The sequence below is a fragment of the Scyliorhinus torazame genome, chromosome 28 (assembly GCF_047496885.1).
Source record: "Scyliorhinus torazame isolate Kashiwa2021f chromosome 28, sScyTor2.1, whole genome shotgun sequence".
Taxonomy (NCBI): Eukaryota; Metazoa; Chordata; class Chondrichthyes; order Carcharhiniformes; family Scyliorhinidae; genus Scyliorhinus; species Scyliorhinus torazame.
In genome coordinates this window covers 20,240,717-20,260,885 of record NC_092734.1, presented here as the reverse complement: position 1 = coordinate 20,260,885, position 20,169 = coordinate 20,240,717, and the positions used below count along the sequence as shown (strand labels likewise).

At 48.4% G+C, this 20,169-nt stretch overlaps 1 protein-coding gene across 9 annotated transcripts in view; it reads right to left on the bottom strand.

Moving 5' to 3' along the window:
- kcnma1a (potassium large conductance calcium-activated channel, subfamily M, alpha member 1a) overlaps positions 1-20,169 on the bottom strand; it is a 1,078,085-nt gene that overhangs the window by 13,370 nt on the left and 1,044,546 nt on the right. For 8 of the 9 annotated variants that reach the window (XM_072491594.1, XM_072491595.1, XM_072491597.1 and 5 more), the window contains one exon: positions 6,519-8,549. The exons of the other annotated variant lie outside the window; for it this stretch is intronic. In XM_072491594.1, the coding sequence (XP_072347695.1) occupies positions 8,398-8,549 (152 nt within the window). In that variant the 3' untranslated portion in view covers positions 6,519-8,397. Of the gene's footprint in view, positions 1-6,518; positions 8,550-20,169 lie in introns of those variants that run through there. 9 annotated transcript variants of the gene reach the window in all.

Sequence of the window (20,169 nt, the reverse complement as noted above, 5' to 3'; positions counted from 1 at the left end):
TGAGGTCGAAATGTTTTCTATAAATCCTGTAGATGATGCCCACTCCACTGGGAAGATTGTTCTTGACAAAGTGAAGGGTGGTGGCAATGAAGATGGAGAAAAGGGTGGGGGCAATGACACATCCCTACTTCACTCCAGTCTTGACCTCAAAGGTTTCTGTTTCATTTCCGTCGTGGAGAAGTCATAGGATGTTGATGAATTTTTCTGGACAGCTGGTCTTTGAGAGGGTCTTCCACAGCACTTCCTGAATGACTGAATCAAAGGCCTTGATCAGATCGACAAAGGCCATGTAGAATGGTTGGTGTTGCTCCTGGCATTTCTCTTGCCGAGCAGTGAAAATCATGTCTGCTGTTCCACAGTTTGGTCGGAAGCTTTCTGGAAGGATTTCTTCAGAGACTGGGAAAAGGTGGCTAGTGAGGATTCACGCGATGATCTTCCCGGCGATGAAGAGTAGAGCGATTCCTCGGTAGTTCCCACAGTCCACTTTGATGGGAAGTTCAGGGATTTCCTCAACCAGGTCCTCATCTCTGGTTGTATCACGGCTTAGGAGTTCTTTGAAGTGTTCTCTCCATCGAAAGCTGATGTTTTCCCTGTTTCTTTTTATTATTCCTTTACGGGTAGTGGGCGTTGCTGGTTAGGCCAGCATTTATTCCCCATCCTTAAGAAGGTGGTGGTGAGTTGGCTTCTTGAACCGCTACAGTCCTTCAGATACACCCACTATGCTGTTAAGGACGGAGTTCCAGGATGTTGCTCCAGTGACAGTGAAGGAACGGCGATATATTTCCAAGTCAGGGTGGTGAGTGACTTTGAGGGGAACCTCCAGGTGGTGGGGTTCCCAGGTATCTGCTGCTCATGTCCTTCTAGATGGTAGTGGTCATGAGTTGTCTAAGGAACCTTGGCGAGTTACTACAGTGCATCTTGTAGATGGTACACACGCAGCCATTGTTCGTCGGTGGTGGAGCGATTGAATGTTTGTGGAAGGAGGAGCAATCAAGCGGGCTGCTTTGTCCTGGATGATGTTGAGCTTCACTCATCCAGGCAAGTGGAGAGTATTCCATTACACTCCTGACTTGTACCTTGTTGATGGTAAACAGGCTTTGGGGGGTTAGGGGGTGAGTTACTCAACATATGATACATAGCCGTTGACCTGCTCTGGTAGCCACAGTATTAACATAGCTATTTCAGTTCAGTTTCTGACCAATAGCAACCCCCAAGATATTGATTGTGGGGGTTTAGCAATGGTAATGCCATTGAATGTCAATGGTCGATGGTTAGATCCTCTCAAGAGGGGTCTGTCCATACTCTGCACCAGTTTGAGGCCAAGGGTATTGATTGGGTCCATATATGAACAAAGAACAAAGAAAAGTACAGCACAGGAACAGGCCCTTCGGCCCTCCAAGCCTGTGCCGACCATGCTGCCCGTCTCAACTAAAATCTTCTACACTTCGTTCAGTATGTCCTCAGTCCATCATTGTTCTTGATTTCCCTAGTTCTTCTTTGGATTTTGATTTTGATTTATTGTCACGTGTACCAAGGTACAGTGAAAAGTATTGCTCTGTGTACAGTCCAGACAGATTGTTCCATACATGAAAAAAAATAGGATAAGCATAAATACACTATGTAAATACATAGGCACAGAGTGAGTCTATGCAGTGTAGTACTACTCAGTACAGAAGATGTGTAAAGAGATCAGTTCAGTCCATAAGAGGGTCATTTAGGAGTCTGGTAACAGCGGGGAAGAAGCTGTTTTTGAATCTGTTAGTGCGTGTTCTCAGACTTTTGTTCTCCTGGAACAAAATGGAAGAGGTTGGAAGAGAGAATAATCGAGGTGAGAGGGGTCTTTGATTATGCTGCCTGCTTTCCCAAGGCAGCGGGAGGTTTAGACAAGTCAATGGATAGGAGGCGGGTTCGCGCGATGGACTGGGCTGTGTTCACGACTCTGCAATTTCTTACGGTCTTGGGCCGAGCAGTTGCCATACCAGACTGTGATGCAACCAGATAGGATGTTTTCTATGGTGCATCTGTAAAAGTTGGTAAGAGTCAAGAGACATGCCGAATTTCGTTAGTTTCTGGAGGAAGTATAGGCGCTGTTGTGCTTTCTTGGTCGTAGCATCGACGTGGGTGGACCAAGTCAGATTGTTAGTGATGTGCACATCTAGGAATTTTAAGCTGCTAACCATCTTCACCTCAGCACCATTGATGCAGACAGGGGTGTGTACGTCCTTCGCTTTCCGAAGTCAATGACCAACTCTTTAGTTTTTCTGACATTGAGGGAGAGATTGTTATCATTACACCACACCACTAGATTCTCTATCTCCCTCCTGTACTCTGACTCATCGTTGTTAGAGATCTGACCCGCTACAGTTGTGTTATTAGCAAACTTGTAGATGGAGTTGGAGCCAAATTTTGCCACAGCCGTGCGTAAATGTATGGGTCGGCCCCAGAATTGAGGACTATCGTGGAGATGGTGTTGTTGTTTATCCTTACTGATTGTGGTCTATGGGTCAGGAAGTCGAGGATCCAGTTGCAGAGGGAGGAGCCAAGTCCTTGGTTTTGGAGTTTTGATATGAGCTTGGCTGGGATTATGGTGTTGAAGGCAGAGCTGTAGTCAATGAATGGCAGTTTGATGTAGGAGTCCTTGTTGTCGAGATGCTCCAGGGATGAGTGTAGGGCCAGGGAGATGGTGTTCAATGTGGACCGGTTGTGGCGGTATGCTAACTGCAGTGCACCATGGCATTCTGGGAGTATGGAGTTGATGTGTCTCATGACCTCTGCCTTGTACCTCTGCCTTGGCTAATTGATGAGCTCTCGTCTTTGCCTTGCTGGTCATGTCATTTTGGCAGGCGCAGCGGGATCTCCTTTTCTTGCCGATGGGGTCTTGAATGGTGTGGTCATTCCATAGAGTCCCTACAAGTTCAGAAGGAAGCCCATCAAGTCTGCACTGACCCACTGAAACAGCAGCCCACCAAGGCCACTCCCCCACCCTATTCCTGTAACCCCACCTGCACATCTTTGGACACTAAGTGGTAATTTAGCATGACTAATCCACCTAACCTGCATTTTTTGGATTGTGGGAGGAAATCGGAGCATCCGGAGGAAACCCATGTAGACACGGGGAGAACGTGCAAACATTCGTCCAAGGCCGAATTGAACACGGGTCTCTGGTGCTGTAAGGCAGCAGTGCTAACCACTGCCACCATGCCACCTTAGTCTTGGTGTTTTCTGGTCTTGTAGCCGACGGGTTCTTCACAGCTTGAGATGGTGGCCGTCTCCAGCTTTCCTCCACTCCAGTAGAATGGACACTGTGGAGATGACGTAGCTGGAAGTTCACGAGCACGCTTGGCTCTTGAAACCACTCAAAGCTGATCATTTTTCTGAGCTGTTTCTTCATCTTATGCTGCCCCTGGTGGAGTTTGACGGACTTGAATCTCTGTTCAGCATGGGGTGTTTGATGATGACCAGTCAGTTTATCTGTGCTGGACATATACACAGCTGCTGTAAAGGTTCTCCTGAACGTGGCTGCCGAGCCAATAATCTTGGGTTTTTCTTTCTTCGTCCAAGATTATTTTGCAGGATGTGAGCATCGCTGGCCAGGCCCGTCCCTAATCACCCTTGAGAAGGTGGTGGTGAGCAGCCTTCTTGAACCACTGCAGTCTGTATGGTGTAGGTACACCAACAGTGCTGTTAGAGAGGGAATGCCAGGATATTGACCCAGAGACAATGAAGGAATGGCGATATAGCTCCAAGTCATGTTGATGGGTGGTTTGCAGGGGAATCTGCTGGTGGTGCTGTTCCTATGCCTCGGCTGCCCTTGTTCTTCCAGGTGGTAGAGGTTGAAGGTCTGGAAGGTACTGCCGAAGGAGCAGTGCATCTTATAGATAAGAAATGGTATACACACTGCCGCTTGAATCTAAAGGCCTCATAGCTGGGAAGTTGGCATTCACGTGCACCTTCTATGAAGAAGATCAGAATTGGGCTGCACATTAATGGAGTGACTGCTATGTGGTTCATTAACCCATAGTTAATGTGTATAGGCTTTATGGGTCCTATACAAATCACCTGCATTCTGCAGTTTGAAAAGATGTAGAAACCTCCAAGGCTGGTCGTCTGCAAGAAAACGTTCTTAGCCCAAGCAGCCATTGATTGATCTGCATTGCGGATTGATCCATGCTGTTGATACCTGCTGCAGCCGCCTGGAGTGAGCTTACATCATTAACTTTTGAGTGGTGTGATGACCTTGGGTTTGTCTGCAGGTCACTTTACAACATGTGGTACAACCTGTCCCTGGTGAATCTTGTCCTGTGCAGCTTTTATCTAGAAATGTGTGGCTCAAAACCCACTTCCTATTCAGCCACGGGAATGCCAAAAAAGAAAACACTATGGCTCAAATCTTCCAGCATCTGTTTTGTCGGAGATTGCACCTTTATTGAGAGATGCACACCAGGATGCTGTGGAAATTCTGGTGCATGAACTGGAATTACTCAGGAAGTTTAAACATCCGCTGGGTTGATTTCTGTTGCCTGGAACCCTCTGCGAAAATATTAGACACTGAGCTCGGTGATTACTACCACCGACCCGACAAGTCTCAATCAGACCTGATCCTATTTCCTCACCGAGAAGCACTACTCCTCCGACCCGATTGACCCCCCATGTGCGCCGATATAGAGGGAAGCCTCCAGGTGTGCACTATGCAATGCCCTCAAACCGCTGCACCTACGTGCACCTCCCATGGTCATCCACAGCAGCTGACATCTTTGAGTGGAATGGTGAACAACATTTGGTCTTAGTCCGTTCTTATTCTGGATGGTTTGAATTCCACTATTTGCCCAACATGACAAATAACACAATTATCATCAAGCTCAAGAGACACCGCCACACACGGCATCCCTCAGAGACACATGACAGGCAACACGCGACAATTTGTCTTTACTGAATTTAGAAAATTTACACACACATGGGACTTGGAGCATATCTCAAGCAAGCCCCTGACACCCAAAGTCCAACAGCCTGTGCTCAGCTAAGCATCTTCTCGGGGTTGCACAGATTACTATGCTGCACTCCTCGATCGGCAAAATCTGCTATGATCGGGCCTTGTCAGCACAACTATTCTCCAAGCACACCAGGTCCACAGTTCCTACAGCCAAGGTTCTGTTGTAGCCCAAACCTGAAACCAATGTGAGTGGTACCGTCATGGAACACCGATTAAGGTGCAAAACGCACTATGATCACAATGTCTAGAGATCTGGCCCTCTTAACACCTGGTCAAACAGTCAAGATCCAGATTGAACATGGCCATGACAAGGTGGCGGTGGTACACGGTATGTAGTTGCCTCAGACCATGCCCACTCTGACCAAATCGCCGTCACCTACTACAGGTATTGGAACCAGCATCAACAGATGCCACAGTGCACCAGTCATCTAGCCTACAACACAGGCCCCTACACCAATGGACATGTGTCTTCTCCAGAGTCCTTTGCAGCGAGCCCTGCATCCACTGGTACACTGACAGTATGCACCAGATCGACCACACTGAGGAGACCAGCCTGGCAACTACAGCACAGTCAACTGGCACAATCACACATTCAGGGTGTGTGACCAACCCTAGCACAAGGTACAACAGCTTAATCCATATTTCATCCTATGTAAATAGTGATGTTTTGTTAGCCTGTTCACCTGTATGCTATAAAACAGTTTATATACAGTATTATTTGCGCGCACTGTTATATCTCCTGAGTGGCCACATGATACACATGCCGGGAGTGTGGGAGCTCTCCCCGGAGCACGGGCAGGGTACAAGCATGGAGTAGCTTCTCAGCTGGTAAATAAAGTATTGTTTGTTACAAGTCCTTGGTTGCCAGTCTTTGGGGACCCAGCACTTCTGGGTATACATTAGGACAGCACAGTGGTTAGCACTGTTGCTACACAGCTCCAGGGTCCCAGGTTCAATTCCCAGCTTGGGTCACTGTGCAGAGTCTGCACATTCTCCCCGTGTCTGCGTGGGTTTCCTCCGAGTGCTCCGGTTTCCTTCCAGTGGTTAGGTGGATTCACCATGCTAACTTGCCCTGAGTGTCCAAAACAAAAAAGGATAGGTGGGGTTACTGGTTTATGGGGATAGGGTCGAGGTGTGGGCTTATGTTGGGTGCTCTTTACAAGGGCTGGTGCAGACTCGATGGGCCAAATGCCCTCCCTCTATACTGTAAATTCTATGAGGCCAGAAGGAGTCTACCCCAGAAGGAGCCTATCTGATGCCAGTTCTCTCACAATATTCGTTTCATTCCAGCAAAGCCTTACATGGACATTCAACACTGAGGATGCACAAGTTTATCCTCTTTACACGTCGATGGCGTTTAGTTTTGGGACGAACAATCTACCTTGTGAAAGGAAAAGAAATCCGTCACCTGGATAGTATTCTGAGTAAGTTATTTTCACCTTGTGCTAAAAGGATCTTTGTGCCTATTGTTTGTGATTTGACACTTGATGAGGTTAAAACAGAGACGGAAAGGAACCCACAACATTGCTTCATTGGACACAAATACAACAATTTTAATCTGAGAAAAAATACAAAATGAAACCATGTACAATATATGTACAAACTCTTTTTGTACAAGACAAAATATTATCACCAGATATCATATATGACAGAGCCAGGTAGATCAGGCCTGAGCAGCATCATATTATCTCCTCTAAATTACCTAGCAAAGAAAAAAAATGCAAACCGAAAATAAAAGTTGAAAAGGTGACTCCCTACAACGACTCTATCTTCTTCAATGTTGATGATGAAGAGGAGGGAGCAAAGAGAGCAACAGGGATTTAAGGAACCAAAATCGATAAGAAATAAATGTGCACAAATGCAGAACAGAAAACATGCTAAAAATAATGAAAATGTACATTTTTCAGTAAGTGTAGTAAAGTTAGTTTTCTTTGTTGTTATGTAAATCATCCACTGAATTCCCAGACTCTGGCATCACGGAAGAATTGAACTGAATGGAAGGTGCTGAAGCACAAAGTCTTAAAACAGGCTAACAAGGTCTCCTTGTTAACAATCCAATTAATATTAATATATTTTATTCACAATTGTTTCACTCTACTTCCTACAAAATTGAACAACAAAGTAATCACAATTCAAAAATCACTCCAGAACATAGTGTTGTTGGGTTGCAGTATGGACCCATAAGTGTTCAGTGCTGCAGCCGGAGAACAGACATTAAAGCTGAGATAGATTTAGCTAAAGTTAAGAGTCTATAACTGATGGAACAGACACAGCAAGGTGTACAGAAACAATAAGATTGCCTGCCACCTATCTTTTTCAATCCAATGATGTGAGTATGCAGTAAGTCCAGTCCAGCTCTCTCCTGACATTGCCTGTTTCTCTCTCTTCTGACCTTGTGTTGCTGGACAAGAGTAGATATCAAGGTGGCTTCCAACACTGTGAGGGAGGTGGGGGGTCGCACAAAGTCATAGATGGAACTGCTTCGATCAATAAATGTTGCTTGAAGCTGAAAGGTGTGCAGGCTTGCTTCAGACAACTCTGCATTAACGCTTTCTACCTCGCTGAGTTAGCATTGATGTCTCTTTATCCTCCCAGGTTATACTGCAAAGTATGATCTACTGCCTCTGTGATATGTGTAAACTACTTTTTGGTGTCTCAAAATTCTCATTTTAAAACAAGTTTAAAAATGGAGAAAATAAAGTGTATAAAAATAGCGCTTAGCTTGCAATGTTCTCTATCCAAGAAGACCTTGTAGGTTTATATTTCATCAAAGCAGTGAAAATAAAATCAGAAATGGATAACGAAAAAATGGTGATGTTATAATGTGGATCAACCTTTAATACAGGACTTGGTCTATGCCCTATCTCAACACAAAGACAGATAACAGCATTATTCTGATAGCGCTCACATGCTAGTTATCAGGCAACAATGGACGCCTCATTTGCCACTGCTAGAAGTATATTGATTTTATTATTTTGTTGATTCAGGGATTGGGTACATTGAATTAATTTTTTTTTTGTGACCTTCATCCTCCAGGGGGAACAAAAGAGGAACAAAATAAGAGTCTGGTCACAAACAGAAGGAAAGAGAAGCTACAAAGTAGAAGATGACAAGATATTGCATTTATAAAATACATTTTTTAAAACATAAATGGCCATAATATTCAGTCTGCATCGATTGTCTTCAAGTCATCAGTAAAACCATCCAATAAAACCTGTGATTCCATGCTGGACAACCAGGTAATTTTCAAGGGCAGATTATTACTACTTATTGGTGGTGCAGCAGCCACGATCCTTCACCTGTCTGTAGCAGATCACGGTAAAATCCATGGAGCATTGAAGCCAGCAATCCTGTTGTAGGAGCTTCTCAAAGTCTCTCTCTCTCTCAGACTGGAGTTCATACAGGTATCAACATTCATCTTCTACCTCTCTGATTGGTGGGATCAAACTGCTGGTAGATTTGTACTGATTGATTTGATTAGCCATGTGAGTGCTCATTGGTTTTATCTGAATGTTCCTAGGAAAGGTGTTATCAGTTTCATCTGTAAACCATTTCTTTTCTGCAAGGGCCCACAGAAGAGCAAGAGAAAGAAGAGGGAAGAGAAACAAACATTGTGGTTAGTTTTGTGGGCTGGAAGAAAATATGTTAACGTTGGCGCATGTTTGACAGATTGTAAAATTGGAATTCATGACATGTTACCTCCTCTACTGTGATACTGACTGATTAAGTGGTTTAAATTATTCCCTGTGACAGAATGATAAAGTTACAATCTGTTCTGACATGATCTACAGGTTGCCAGCATTCTGCAGCGTCCATCTACATTCATCTTCACGTCAAACAGACATTTTTTTGTAGCTGTAATTCAATGGAACTTTTAAAGTAATCAGAGCACCTGAATTATTGATGGGGTTTTTATGTGGAGGGTTCCCAGTGGACTGGAGTTAGAGAGGGAGAGAGAAAAAACTGTTTTTTTTCCCAAGCTTAGAATGCAGTATCCCCTAAACCGGTTCAATTGCTTTGAAACTATAAGAATATGACTCAGAGGTATTGTAAATGTAAAATAAAATCAAAGCAACAAAAGAATGGCTACATTTCACTTTGACAGCTTTTGCAAAAACCAATAACAGTATGATGTCTTGTTTGATATTGTGAAATCGTTCAATTTTACAGGCAAATTTCCTTTCTCCTCATTTAACTTCTTCTTGCCTCTGTGTGTCCTCCTGTATCGTGGGCCCAATGGGACAGTGCAGATTTAAATACTTCTCCAGACCCGCTGTCAGGGCTGTTTCCTTGTCTTGCTCATCGGTTTGCACTACTCAGCTAGTGAATGAGACAGTTTATGTCAGCTTTTTCGTAACTCAGAGATGGAATACTTTACTATTCCACAATGTGTCATTTGCTACTCTAGTTAATAGCCTGGCTGAACTCTGATGAGATTCACTCAACTGAGGCAAGCAAGCTGAAGTGATAGGCCACTCTAGTAGGTGGGTGCATGGCTCCCTGGCTGGCAGCCAAGTATTCAACCATTTGGGTTCCTGGATGATTGGACACAACAGACATTCGCAAAACATCCAAGTCCATCACAAATGGAGAATGCAGTTCTTGCAAGATTAAACCTTCAGATGTGTGTAGACAGATAGGTGGTAGAATTCAGGAGCTACCTTGGTAACTTTAACCTAGCCTGCCCAGTGGGAACAAAACAGGTTCAGATTAGACACCTGTTTAATACTAGCCCCAAATATAGGCTTCACTGATCAGTGGAGAATTGAAATTAAGTGGGGTATAAAGTGAGACGGGGAGTGGGCCTAGGTAGGGTACTCTTTCAGAGGGTTGGTGCAGACTCGATGGGCCGAATGGCCTCCTTCCACACTGTAGGGATTCTATGGGCGAAAGGTTACCGGGATACGTTACAATCAGATCAACCATGATCTTATTGAATGGTGGGCAGGCTTGAGGGGCATAGTGTTCTGCTCCTGCTCCTAATACGTACGTTTGCTTGCCATTGATTAAAGCTACCCCATCACTGTTCAGTTAAGTAACTCCAGTACATTGTGAGAGACATGGGCCGGAATTCATTGGCCATTGACAGGCGGTGGGATTCTCTGGTCCTGCTGGCAATGCCCCCTTGCCCGTGGGTTTCCCAGTGGTGTGGGGTGGCTTCAATGGGAATCCCCGTTGACAGCAGGGGGCTCAGAGAATGAGTGAACGTTTTTCACCTCCAGCCAACGTTGAGACCTCATGCGCCTTAATTTTGCTACCACAGTTGTTCGACCATGTTCTATAACTTGGGGAGATGTCTTTTTGTGAGAATAGAAGCCATTAAATAAAGCAATGGGTTTATGAATCCAAATCCTCTGAAAGGCTTCATTGGCCAGATATGAAGCGTCACCACATTATTTTTATAGTCTTAGAGCAAGACAAACCTTCGTGGCCACGACAGATTGTCAATAGTTGATGTAGAATTGATGTTCTGCCAATAGTTACAAGCAGATTTGATCAATACTGTGTCATTTTCACAAGGCAAGAAAGGTGGTGGGATGTAGACTAAAAACAGTTGTCACGTTATTTTTCTTTTTAGATTATCAGCCTCCAGGGAAACAGAAAAGGTTATGAAAGAAAGAATGTGATCCACGTTTCTAAACTATGAAAAGGAAAGAAAGGGATATAAATGGTCTATTTTTACAATAGATTTAGAGTACCCAATTCATTTTTTCCAATTAAGGGGCAATTTAACGTGGCCAATCCACCTACCCTGCACATCTTTGTGTTGTGGGGGCGAAACCCACGCAGACACGGGGAGAATGTGCAAACTCCACACGGACAGTGACCCAGAGCTGTGATCGAACCCACTGTGCCACCGTGCTGCACCTTAAATGGGCTATTTTTGACTTAGTTTCTAGCTTTATAATTCTGAACACGCCACCATCCCCACCCCTCCTCACAATGGCGGTGCTTAGCACTGTTGCCTCACGCTGCCGAGGACCCGGGTGCAATCCCGGCAGCCGGGTCACTGTCCGTATGTGCGTGGGTCTCACCCCCACAACAAAAGATGTGCAGTGTAAGTGGATTGGCCACACTAAATTGTCCCTTAATTGGGGAAAAAAAGGATTGGATACTCAAAATAAAGCGCTATAGGCTTCCATTAAAATCACTGAGGGCTGAGGCAACTAGCTTCCTCAGAAAACTGTTCTGGATAAGTAGCTGCTTGGATTAAACGATCATAGAATAGAATTACAGTGCAGAAGGAGGCGATTTGGCCCATCAAGTCTGCACCGGCTCTTGGAAAGAGCACCCTACCCTAGGTCAACACCTCCACCCTATCCCCATAACCCAGTAACCCCACCCAACAGTAAGGGCAATTTTGGACACTATGGGCAATTTATCATGGCCAATCCACCTAACCTGCACATCTTTGGACTGTGGGAGGAAGCCGGAGCACCCGGAGGAAACCCACGCAGACACGGGGAGGACGTGCAGACTCCGCACAGACCGTGACCCAAGCCGGAATCGAACCTGGGATCCTGGAGCTGTGAAGCAATTGTGCTATCCACAATGCTACCGTGCTGCCCAGGTAGGGCAGATCGTAGGTATGGATGATATACTCCATAGGCCACAATTTGTTACAGTCTTGTCAGGCAGGGAGCAGATAGAGAAGAGCTAGCTAGAATTGAAGGTAGGCTTGAAGATATTATGTAATGTCCTTGCAATTGGGACAGAGCTGGAACTGAGTGGGTTTCTGTTGGGGACTTACAGCCTTTTTAGGTCAGTTAATTAACGCAGACATACGCACAAATGCTTGTGGAAAGTTGCTGTCAGCTGCTGTTTGGAAATAAGGTCTACTCTTTCCACTTCAATTCATTACAGCAGGCTAGCAATGTAGTTCTACTAGCATTAAGCACAGACTATTACAGACACTGATAATCCACTCTGAATTAAGGCAAGCATAGGTTTTATGTGTGTGAAGCTGTTGACAAGGAATTTCAACAACTATTGTAGATGTGTTTCAGTAAATGTGTGGAGCTTGGAAATGTAATTTGCGACTTCCGGGTGTGGCGATGACCAGCTAAGTCGCACGTTTCGGCAGCTCCCGGTGGAACGGACTTTTGGGCTCTTAATAGGAGCCCCAACGGCAATTTTAACGGCTAAAAACACTGTGCGGTAAACCAGAAGGGAATCCCCCCTGGACACGGATGGAAAAAGGAGAGGAAAGTGGCCGGATTGCGGTGGATCCTTTAGAGCAGCGGCAAGGAAGGCAAGCAAAAACCAAGATGGCGTCGGAAGGTGGCAGTTTAATATGGGGCCCTGAACAACACGAGTTTTTGAAACGCTGCGTGGAAGAGCTTAAAAAGGAGATGAAGAAGGAGCTGTTGGCCCCGATATTACAGGCGATCGAAGGGCTAAAAGATGAGCAAAAGACCCAGGAGCGGGAGCTTCGGGTCGTGAAGGCAAAGGCTGCCGAGAACGAGGACGATATACAGGGCCTGGTGGTGAAGACGGAGATGCACGAGGCACACCATAAACGATGTGTGGAAAGGCTGGAGGTGCTGGAGAATAATGCGAGGAGGAAGAATTTAAGGATTCTTGGTCTTCCTGAAGGTGCAGAAGGGGCAGACGTCGGGGCATATGTGAGCACGATGCTGCACTCGTTGATGGGATCGGAGGCCCCGACGGGTCCGCTGGAGGTGGAGGGAGCCTATCGAGTTATGGCGCGAAGACCGAGGGCTGGAGAAATTCCTCGAGCCATAGTGGTGAGATTCCTCCGTTTTAAGGACAGAGAGATGGTCCTAAGATGGGCAAAGAAAACTCGGAGCAGCAGATGGGAGAACACGGTGATCCGCGTATATCAAGACTGGAGTGCGGCGGTGGCGAGAAAGAGGGCGAGCTTTAATCGGGCCAAGGCGGTGCTTCATAAAAAGATCAAATTTGGAATGCTGCAGCCGGCAAGACCGTGGGTCACATATCAAGGGAAGCACCACTACTTTGAAACGGCGGATGAAGCGTGGACATTTATTGTTGAAGAGAAATTGGAATGAGTGGGTTATTAAAAAAGAACGTTTGAGACAAAGTGGTGGGGCCAATATGGGGGGGCGAAGAGGGGGGAAAAAGGGGGGAGAGATGATTTTTATGTTGTTAATCCTGCGACCCGGTAACTATTCTCTCTTCCACAGGTTGTGGGGGAGGGAGGAAGGGGGGTGGAGGAGTTGGGGGCGTTGGCCATTGGGGGTGGGGCCAAAAGGGAAGCGCGGGCTTTGTTCCCGCGCTATGATAATTATGGCGGGAATAGGGAAGCAGGAAGGGAGGGGGCGTCGCACGGTGCGAGCCGAGGTCACGGGGGGAAGCCGAGGTCGGCCAGAGTTTGCTGACTTCTGGGAGCAACATGGGGGGTGTAACTACGCAAGTGGGGGATCTAGCGGGGGGGGGGGGGGGGGGAGGGGGGGATTTACTGGGTTGCTGCTGCTGGGGAGAAGGGGGAGCTGGTATGGGGTGGGGTGGGCGGGGCGGGGGGGCACCGCCTGGGGGGGACACAGCTGCGTGGGAACCGGGTGAGGATCTGGGTAAAAGGGGACGGCTAATCGACAAGGGGGGGGTAAAGAGCCCCCCAACCCGGCTGATCACGTGGAATGTGAGAGGGCTGAATGGGCCGATAAAGAGGGCACGGGTACTCGCACACCTAAAGAAACTTAAGGCAGATATGGTTATGTTACAGGAGACGCATTTGAAACTGATAGACCAGGTTAGACTACGCAAAGGATGGGTGGGGCAGGTGTTTCATTCGGGGCTAGATGCGAAAAACAGGGGGGTGGCTATATTAGTGGGGAAGCGGGTAATGTTTGAGGCAAAGACCATAGTGGCGGATAGTGGGGGGCAGATACGTGATGGTGAGTGGCAAATTACAGGGGGAGGCGGTGGTCTTAGTGAACGTATATGCCCCGAACTGGGATGATGCCAACTTTATGAGGCGCATGTTAGGACGTATCCCGGACCTAGAGGTGGGGAAGTTGGTAATGGGTGGAGATTTTAACACGGTGCTGGAACCAGGACTGGACAGATCGAGGTCCAGGACTGGAAGGAGGCCGGCAGCAGCCAAGGTGCTTAAAGACTTTATGGAGCAGATGGGAGGAGTAGACCCATGGAGATTTAGTAGACCTAGGAGTAAGGAGTTTTCGTTTTTCTCCTATGTCCACAAAGTTTATTCGCGAATAGACTTTTTTGTTTTGGGAAGGGCGTTGATCCCGAAGGTGAGGGGGACGGAGTATATGGCTATAGCTATCTCGGATCACGCTCCACATCGGGTGGACTTGGAGATAGGGGAGGAAAAAGAACGGCGTCCACCCTGGAGAATGGACATGGGACTAATGTCGGATGAGGGTGTGTGTCTAAGGGTGAGGGGGTGTATTGAAAAGTACTTGGAACTCAATGATAATGGGGAGGTCCAGGTGGGAGTGGTCTGGGAGGCGCTGAAGGCAGTGGTTAGAGGGGAGCTGATATCAATCAGGGCACATAAAGAAAGGAGAGTAGGGAACGGGAGCGGTTGCTGCAAGAACTTCTGAGGGTGGACAGGCAATATGCGGAGGCACCGGAGGAGGGACTGTACAGGGAAAGGCAAAGGCTACACGTAGAATTTGATTTGCTGACTACGGGTACTGCAGAGGCACAGTGGAGGAAGGCACAGGGTGTACAATACGAATATGGGGAGAAGGCGAGCAGGTTGCTGGCCCACCAATTGAGGAAAAGGGGAGCAGCGAGGGAAATAGGGGGAGTGAGGGATGAGGAGGGAGAGATGGAGCGGAGAGAGTGAATGGAGTGTTCAAGGCATTCTACGAAAGATTATATGAAGCTCAGCCCCCGGATGGGAAGGAAAGAATGATGTGTTTTCTGGACCAGCTGGAATTTCCTAAGGTGGAGGAGCAGGAGAGGGTGGGACTGGGAGCACAGATCGAAATGGAGGAAGTAGTGAAAGGAATTAGGAGCATGCAGGCGGGGAAGGCTCCGGGACCGGATGGATTCCCAGTTGAATTTTACAGGAAATATGTGGACTTGCTCGCCCCGCTACTGATGAGAACCTTTAATGAGGTGAGGGAAAGGGGACAGCTGCCCCCGACTATGTCAGAGGCAATGATATCACTTCTCCTAAAGAAAGAAAATGACCCGCTGCAATGTGGGTCCTATAGGCCTATTTCCCTCCTGAATGTAGACGCTAAGATTCTGGCCAAGGTAATGGCAATGAGGATAGAGGATTGTGTCCCGGGGGTGGTCCATGAGGACCAAACTGGGTTTGTGAAGGGGAGACAGCTGAACACGAATATACGGAGGCTGCTAGGGGTAATGATGATGCCCCCACCAGAGGGGGAAGCGGAGATAGTGGTGGCGATGGATGCCGAGAAAGCATTTGATAGAGTGGAGTGGGATTATTTGTGGGAGGTGTTGAGGAGATTTGGCTTTGGAGATGAGTATATTAGATGGGTACAGCTGCTGTATAGGGCCCCGATGGCGAGCGTGGTCACGAATGGACGGGGGTCTGCATATTTCCGGCTCCATCGAGGGACGAGGCAGGGATGTCCTCTGTCCCCATTATTGTTTGCACTGGCGATTGAGCCCCTGGCAATAGCATTGAGGGGTTCCAGGAAGTGGAGGGGAGTACTCAGGGGAGGAGAAGAACACCGGGTATCTCTGTATGCGGACGATTTGTTGTTGTATGTGGCGGACCCGGCGGAGGGGATGCCAGAGATAATGCAAGATACTTGGGGAGTTTGGAGAATTTTCAGGATATAAACTGAACATGGGGAAAAGTGAGTTGTTTGTGGTGCATCCAGGGGGGCAGAGCAGAGAAATAGAGGACTTACCGCTGAGGAAGGTAACAAGGGACTTTCGCTACTTGGCGATCCAGATAGCCAAGAATTGGGGTACATTGCACAGGTTAAATTTAACGCGGTTGGTGGAACAGATGGAGGAGGACTTCAAGAGATGGGACATGGTATCCCTGTCACTGGCAGGGAGGGTGCAGGCGGTTAAAATGGTGGTCCTCCCGAGATTCCTTTTTGTGTTTCAGTGCCTCCCGGTGGTGATCACGAAGGCTTTTTTCAAAAGGATTGAGAAGAATATCATGAGTTTTGTGTGGGCCGGGAAGACCCCGAGAGTGAGGAGGGGATTTTTGCAGCATAGTAGGGATGGGGGGGATGGGAGCGCTGACCGAAAAATATGGGTTGCCCCAAGGGAATGCATTCCGGTATATGCAACTGAGGGCTTTTGCGAGGCAACAGGTGAGGGAATTCCCGCAGCTCCCGACGCAGGAGGTGCAGGACAGAGTGATCTCAAAGACATGGGTGGGGGACGGTAAGGTATCAGATATATATAGGGAAATGAGGGACGAGGGGGAGATTATGATAGATGAGCTGAAAGGGAAATGGGAAGAGGAGATTGAGGAGGGGCTGTGGGCTGATGCCCTAAGTAGGGTAAACACATTGTCCTCGTGTGCCAGGCTAAGCCTGATACAATTTAAGGTGTTACACAGGGCGCATATGACTGGAGCACGGCTCAGTAAATTTTTTTGGAGTAGAGGATAGGTGTGCGAGATGCTCGAGAAGCCCAGCGAATCACACCCACATGTTCTGGTCATGTCCGGCACTACAGGGGTTTTGCGTGGGGGTGACAAAGGTGCTTTCGAAGGTGGTGGGGGTCCAGGTCGAACCAAGCTGGGGGTTGCAGAGGAGCCGGGAGTGCAGGAGGCGAAAGAGGCTGATGTTTTGGCCTTTGCGTCCCTAGTAGCCCGGCGCAGGATACTGTTGATGTGGAAGGAAGCCAAGCCCCCGGGTGTGGCGACCTGGATAAATGACATGGCAGAGTTTATAAAGTTGGAACGGATTAAGTTCGTCCTAAGGGGATCGGCTCAAGGGTTCACCAGGCGGTGGCAACAGTTCGTCGAATACCTCACAGAAAGATAGAGGGAATGGAAAAGAAGAAGACAGCAGCAGCAACCTGGGGGGGGGGGGGGGGAAGGGAGGAACCAGAAGGACTCTCAGGGATGTTAGTGTACATGTATAATATGTATAGGTTGTTGTTATAGGTAATTGTATATTGGACTGTTGAATTGTATTTTTGGAGAGTATTAATTGTATATTGGACTGTTGAATTGTATTTTTGGAGAGTATTTATTTGGGACAAGGCAGTTGCCATTTAGTTTTGTTTTTTATTTATTTCTTGCTTAAAACTGGCCATTGTTATTTATATTGTTATATTACTGTGTAAAGGATACACAATGTACTGTCATGGTTGGCCAAAAATTTTGAATAAAATATATTTTAAAAAAAAGGAAATGTAATTTGCTCAGCTAACTCATTTTGCACTGACAGTTGTATTTCAGAGGGTGAGACAAGGAGGCCGGGGAACTGTAGGGGCGGGGGGGGGGGGGGGGGGGGGGGGGGGGGGTCGGCACCAACTGTAGGTGCCGAGGAGCTGGAAGGAAAATAGGTCAAGTCCCCACAGATAAATAATTCTGACTTCCTAATTCTAACTGGAAAACATTTCCAGACTACACAGCAAGGACTGCATTAAAGTGCGTATTATTAATTTTTTTGATTTCATTCTAGGTTATCATTGAAAGCATTGGAACGCCTTTCAGGAAGTAAAATTCCCTTAAGGAAGTATAAGCAAATACGAAATGCGATCTGTCTTGTGTTCCAATCAGAATACATTCTTGAGTTTCTCAAGTTTGAGTTTTTTTCCCCACAATCTAATTCGAACCAAAGCTCGCACTTTTCAAAGTGGAGAATTCTTTCACTGCGCATAAAACAGGGAGCTGGTTGGAGATCAGGAAGGGTCGTCTTCTATATATTCCTAGTGTTCACAGAAAGCTGGCTTGGTATTTGGCACAACATCTGTGTATGCACCAACTCTATATATCCCTATGAATGGTTAGTATCAGTACTTCAAACGTGAGTGATAATTCTGCTAATGTAGTAAGGAGCCACCCCACAGGAGAACTAAGGCTGATCAAGTTGGCCATTGTCCACTATATTGTGGGCAGAATTACATTTACAAAGTGCACTCTTGGATTCTTATTATCGACATGATACAGTAAGTTTGGTTTTCAGCCAAAGGACTTCCTTAGTTTTGTCGGGGAGAATATTTTAGTGTGTGTGACGATGGGTTCACATATCACCATAGTCCAACTCAGCTACAGCCAACAGGAAACACAAAGCAACTTTCAGGCCTCGGGCTCTTAAATAACCTGCGGTTGAATAATATTCCCATTTCTTTGGACCATAGCCTTTCACAGAAGACGACAAAGTATAAACAAGCAAGAAACAATTTAAGGGAGATTGTTTTCCTACACTGGTAAGATGCTCTTGTAATCACTTCCAATCAGTACAGCACATTGATGTGAAGAAGTCCATGTAAAACTGCTTAAAAACTGGAAGGATTTCATGACAATGATGTGGTGTGCCTCTTCTCTGCCAAGTCTTGGACGACATGGACTGATTTGAATTATCGTAGATTTCAAACATTGCCCTTATGTTTCTAAGTTGCTTGTCTGTGTTTTCTTTTCATTCAAGATTACCAATATAACCTAAGGGATGATGGTGCTACTGAAAGCCATGCAAGCGTGTGTTTGAGATAATGTAATGCCCCAGGCAACAATTGCCCATCATTGTGTTAAATGAGAGGAACAAGTGGCCAAATTAACTGCCCCTCATAACTGATAAGAGTGTGTATAAACAAATAGATAAAAATCCTCCTGAGAAAACAGTTTGCGATTATTTGTTTACAGCTTTATGTGCTCTGTAACATTGTGGCTAGAACTGTTAATGTTCCACTCGAACCACCTTTCTCATCTAAATCTGTCATTATCCTCTCCTCCCCTGAAATGTATCTATATACTATTTGCTTCAACCACTCCCTGTGGGAGCAAGTTCCACATTCTTATCATTCCTTTGGGGTAATTGTTTTTTTCCAAGGTTCATTTTCTCTGCAATCCCACCAGTCCCTTTTTACTGCGAGTGTGGTCCAACCAAGATTGGTTACAGGTTTAGCAAAACATATCTACTTTACAATTCTATCTCTCCAGAAATAAGGTTTGGTTTTGTGGCCTTGCTAACAAGTACAATGTTTAGCACTGGTGTATTTGTATTCCAGAAGTACGCCTCTTCTACCTTTGAAGTGGTAAGGGACATCCCTATTCTTCAACAACCTCACATTTATCGCTTTGCAGTCCTCCTCAATATGAACTACTGCGGGAGAGGGGGGGCGCGAGAGCGGGCGGGAGGGGGGGGGCGCGAGAGCGGGCGGGAGGGAGGGGGGCACGAGAGCGGGCGGGAGGGGGGGCGCGAGAGCGGGGGCACGAGAGCGGGCGGCGCGAGAGCGGGCGCGCGAGAGCGGGCGGGCGGGAGGGGGGGCGCGAGAGCGGGCGGGCGGGAGGGGGGGGCGCGAGAGCGGGCGGGAGGGGGGCGCGAGAGCGGGCGGCAGGGGGGGCGCGAGAGCGGGCGGCAGGGGGGGCGCGAGAGCGGGCGGGAGGGGGGGCGCGAGAGCGGGCGGGAGGGGGGGCGCGAGAGCGGGCGGGAGGGGGGGCGCGAGAGCGGGCGGGAGGGGGGGCGCGAGAGCGGGCGGGAGGGGGGGCGCGAGAGCGGGCGGGAGAAGGGGCGCGAGAGCGGGCGGGAGAAGGGGGGGGCGCGAGAGCGGGGGCGCCAGAGCGGGCGGGAGGGGGGCGCGAGAGGGGGTCGCAAGAGCGGGCGGGGAGGGGGGGCACGGGGGGAGGGGCGGCGCGAGAGCGGGGGCGCGAGAGCGGGGGCGGGAGGGGGGGCGCGAGAGCGGGGGCGGGAGGGGGGGCGCGAGAGCGGGGGCGGGAGGGGGGGCGCGAGAGCGGGGGCGGGAGGGGGGCGCGAGAGCGGGCGGGAGGGGGGGCGGGCGAGCGGGAGGGGCGGCGCGAGAGCGGGCGCGCGAGAGCGGGCGGGGCGCGAGAGCGGGAGGGGGGGGCGCGAGAGCGGGGGCGGGAGGGGGGGGCGCGAGAGCGGGGGCGGGAGGGGGGGCGCGAGAGCGGGAGGGGAGGGGGGGCGCGAGAGCGGGCGGGAGGAGGGCGCGAGAGCGGGCGGGAGGAGGGCGCGAGAGCGGGCGGGCGAGCGCGAGAGCGGTGGCGGGCGGGAGGGGGGCACGAGAGCGGGGGGGGGCGCGAGAGCGGGGCGGGC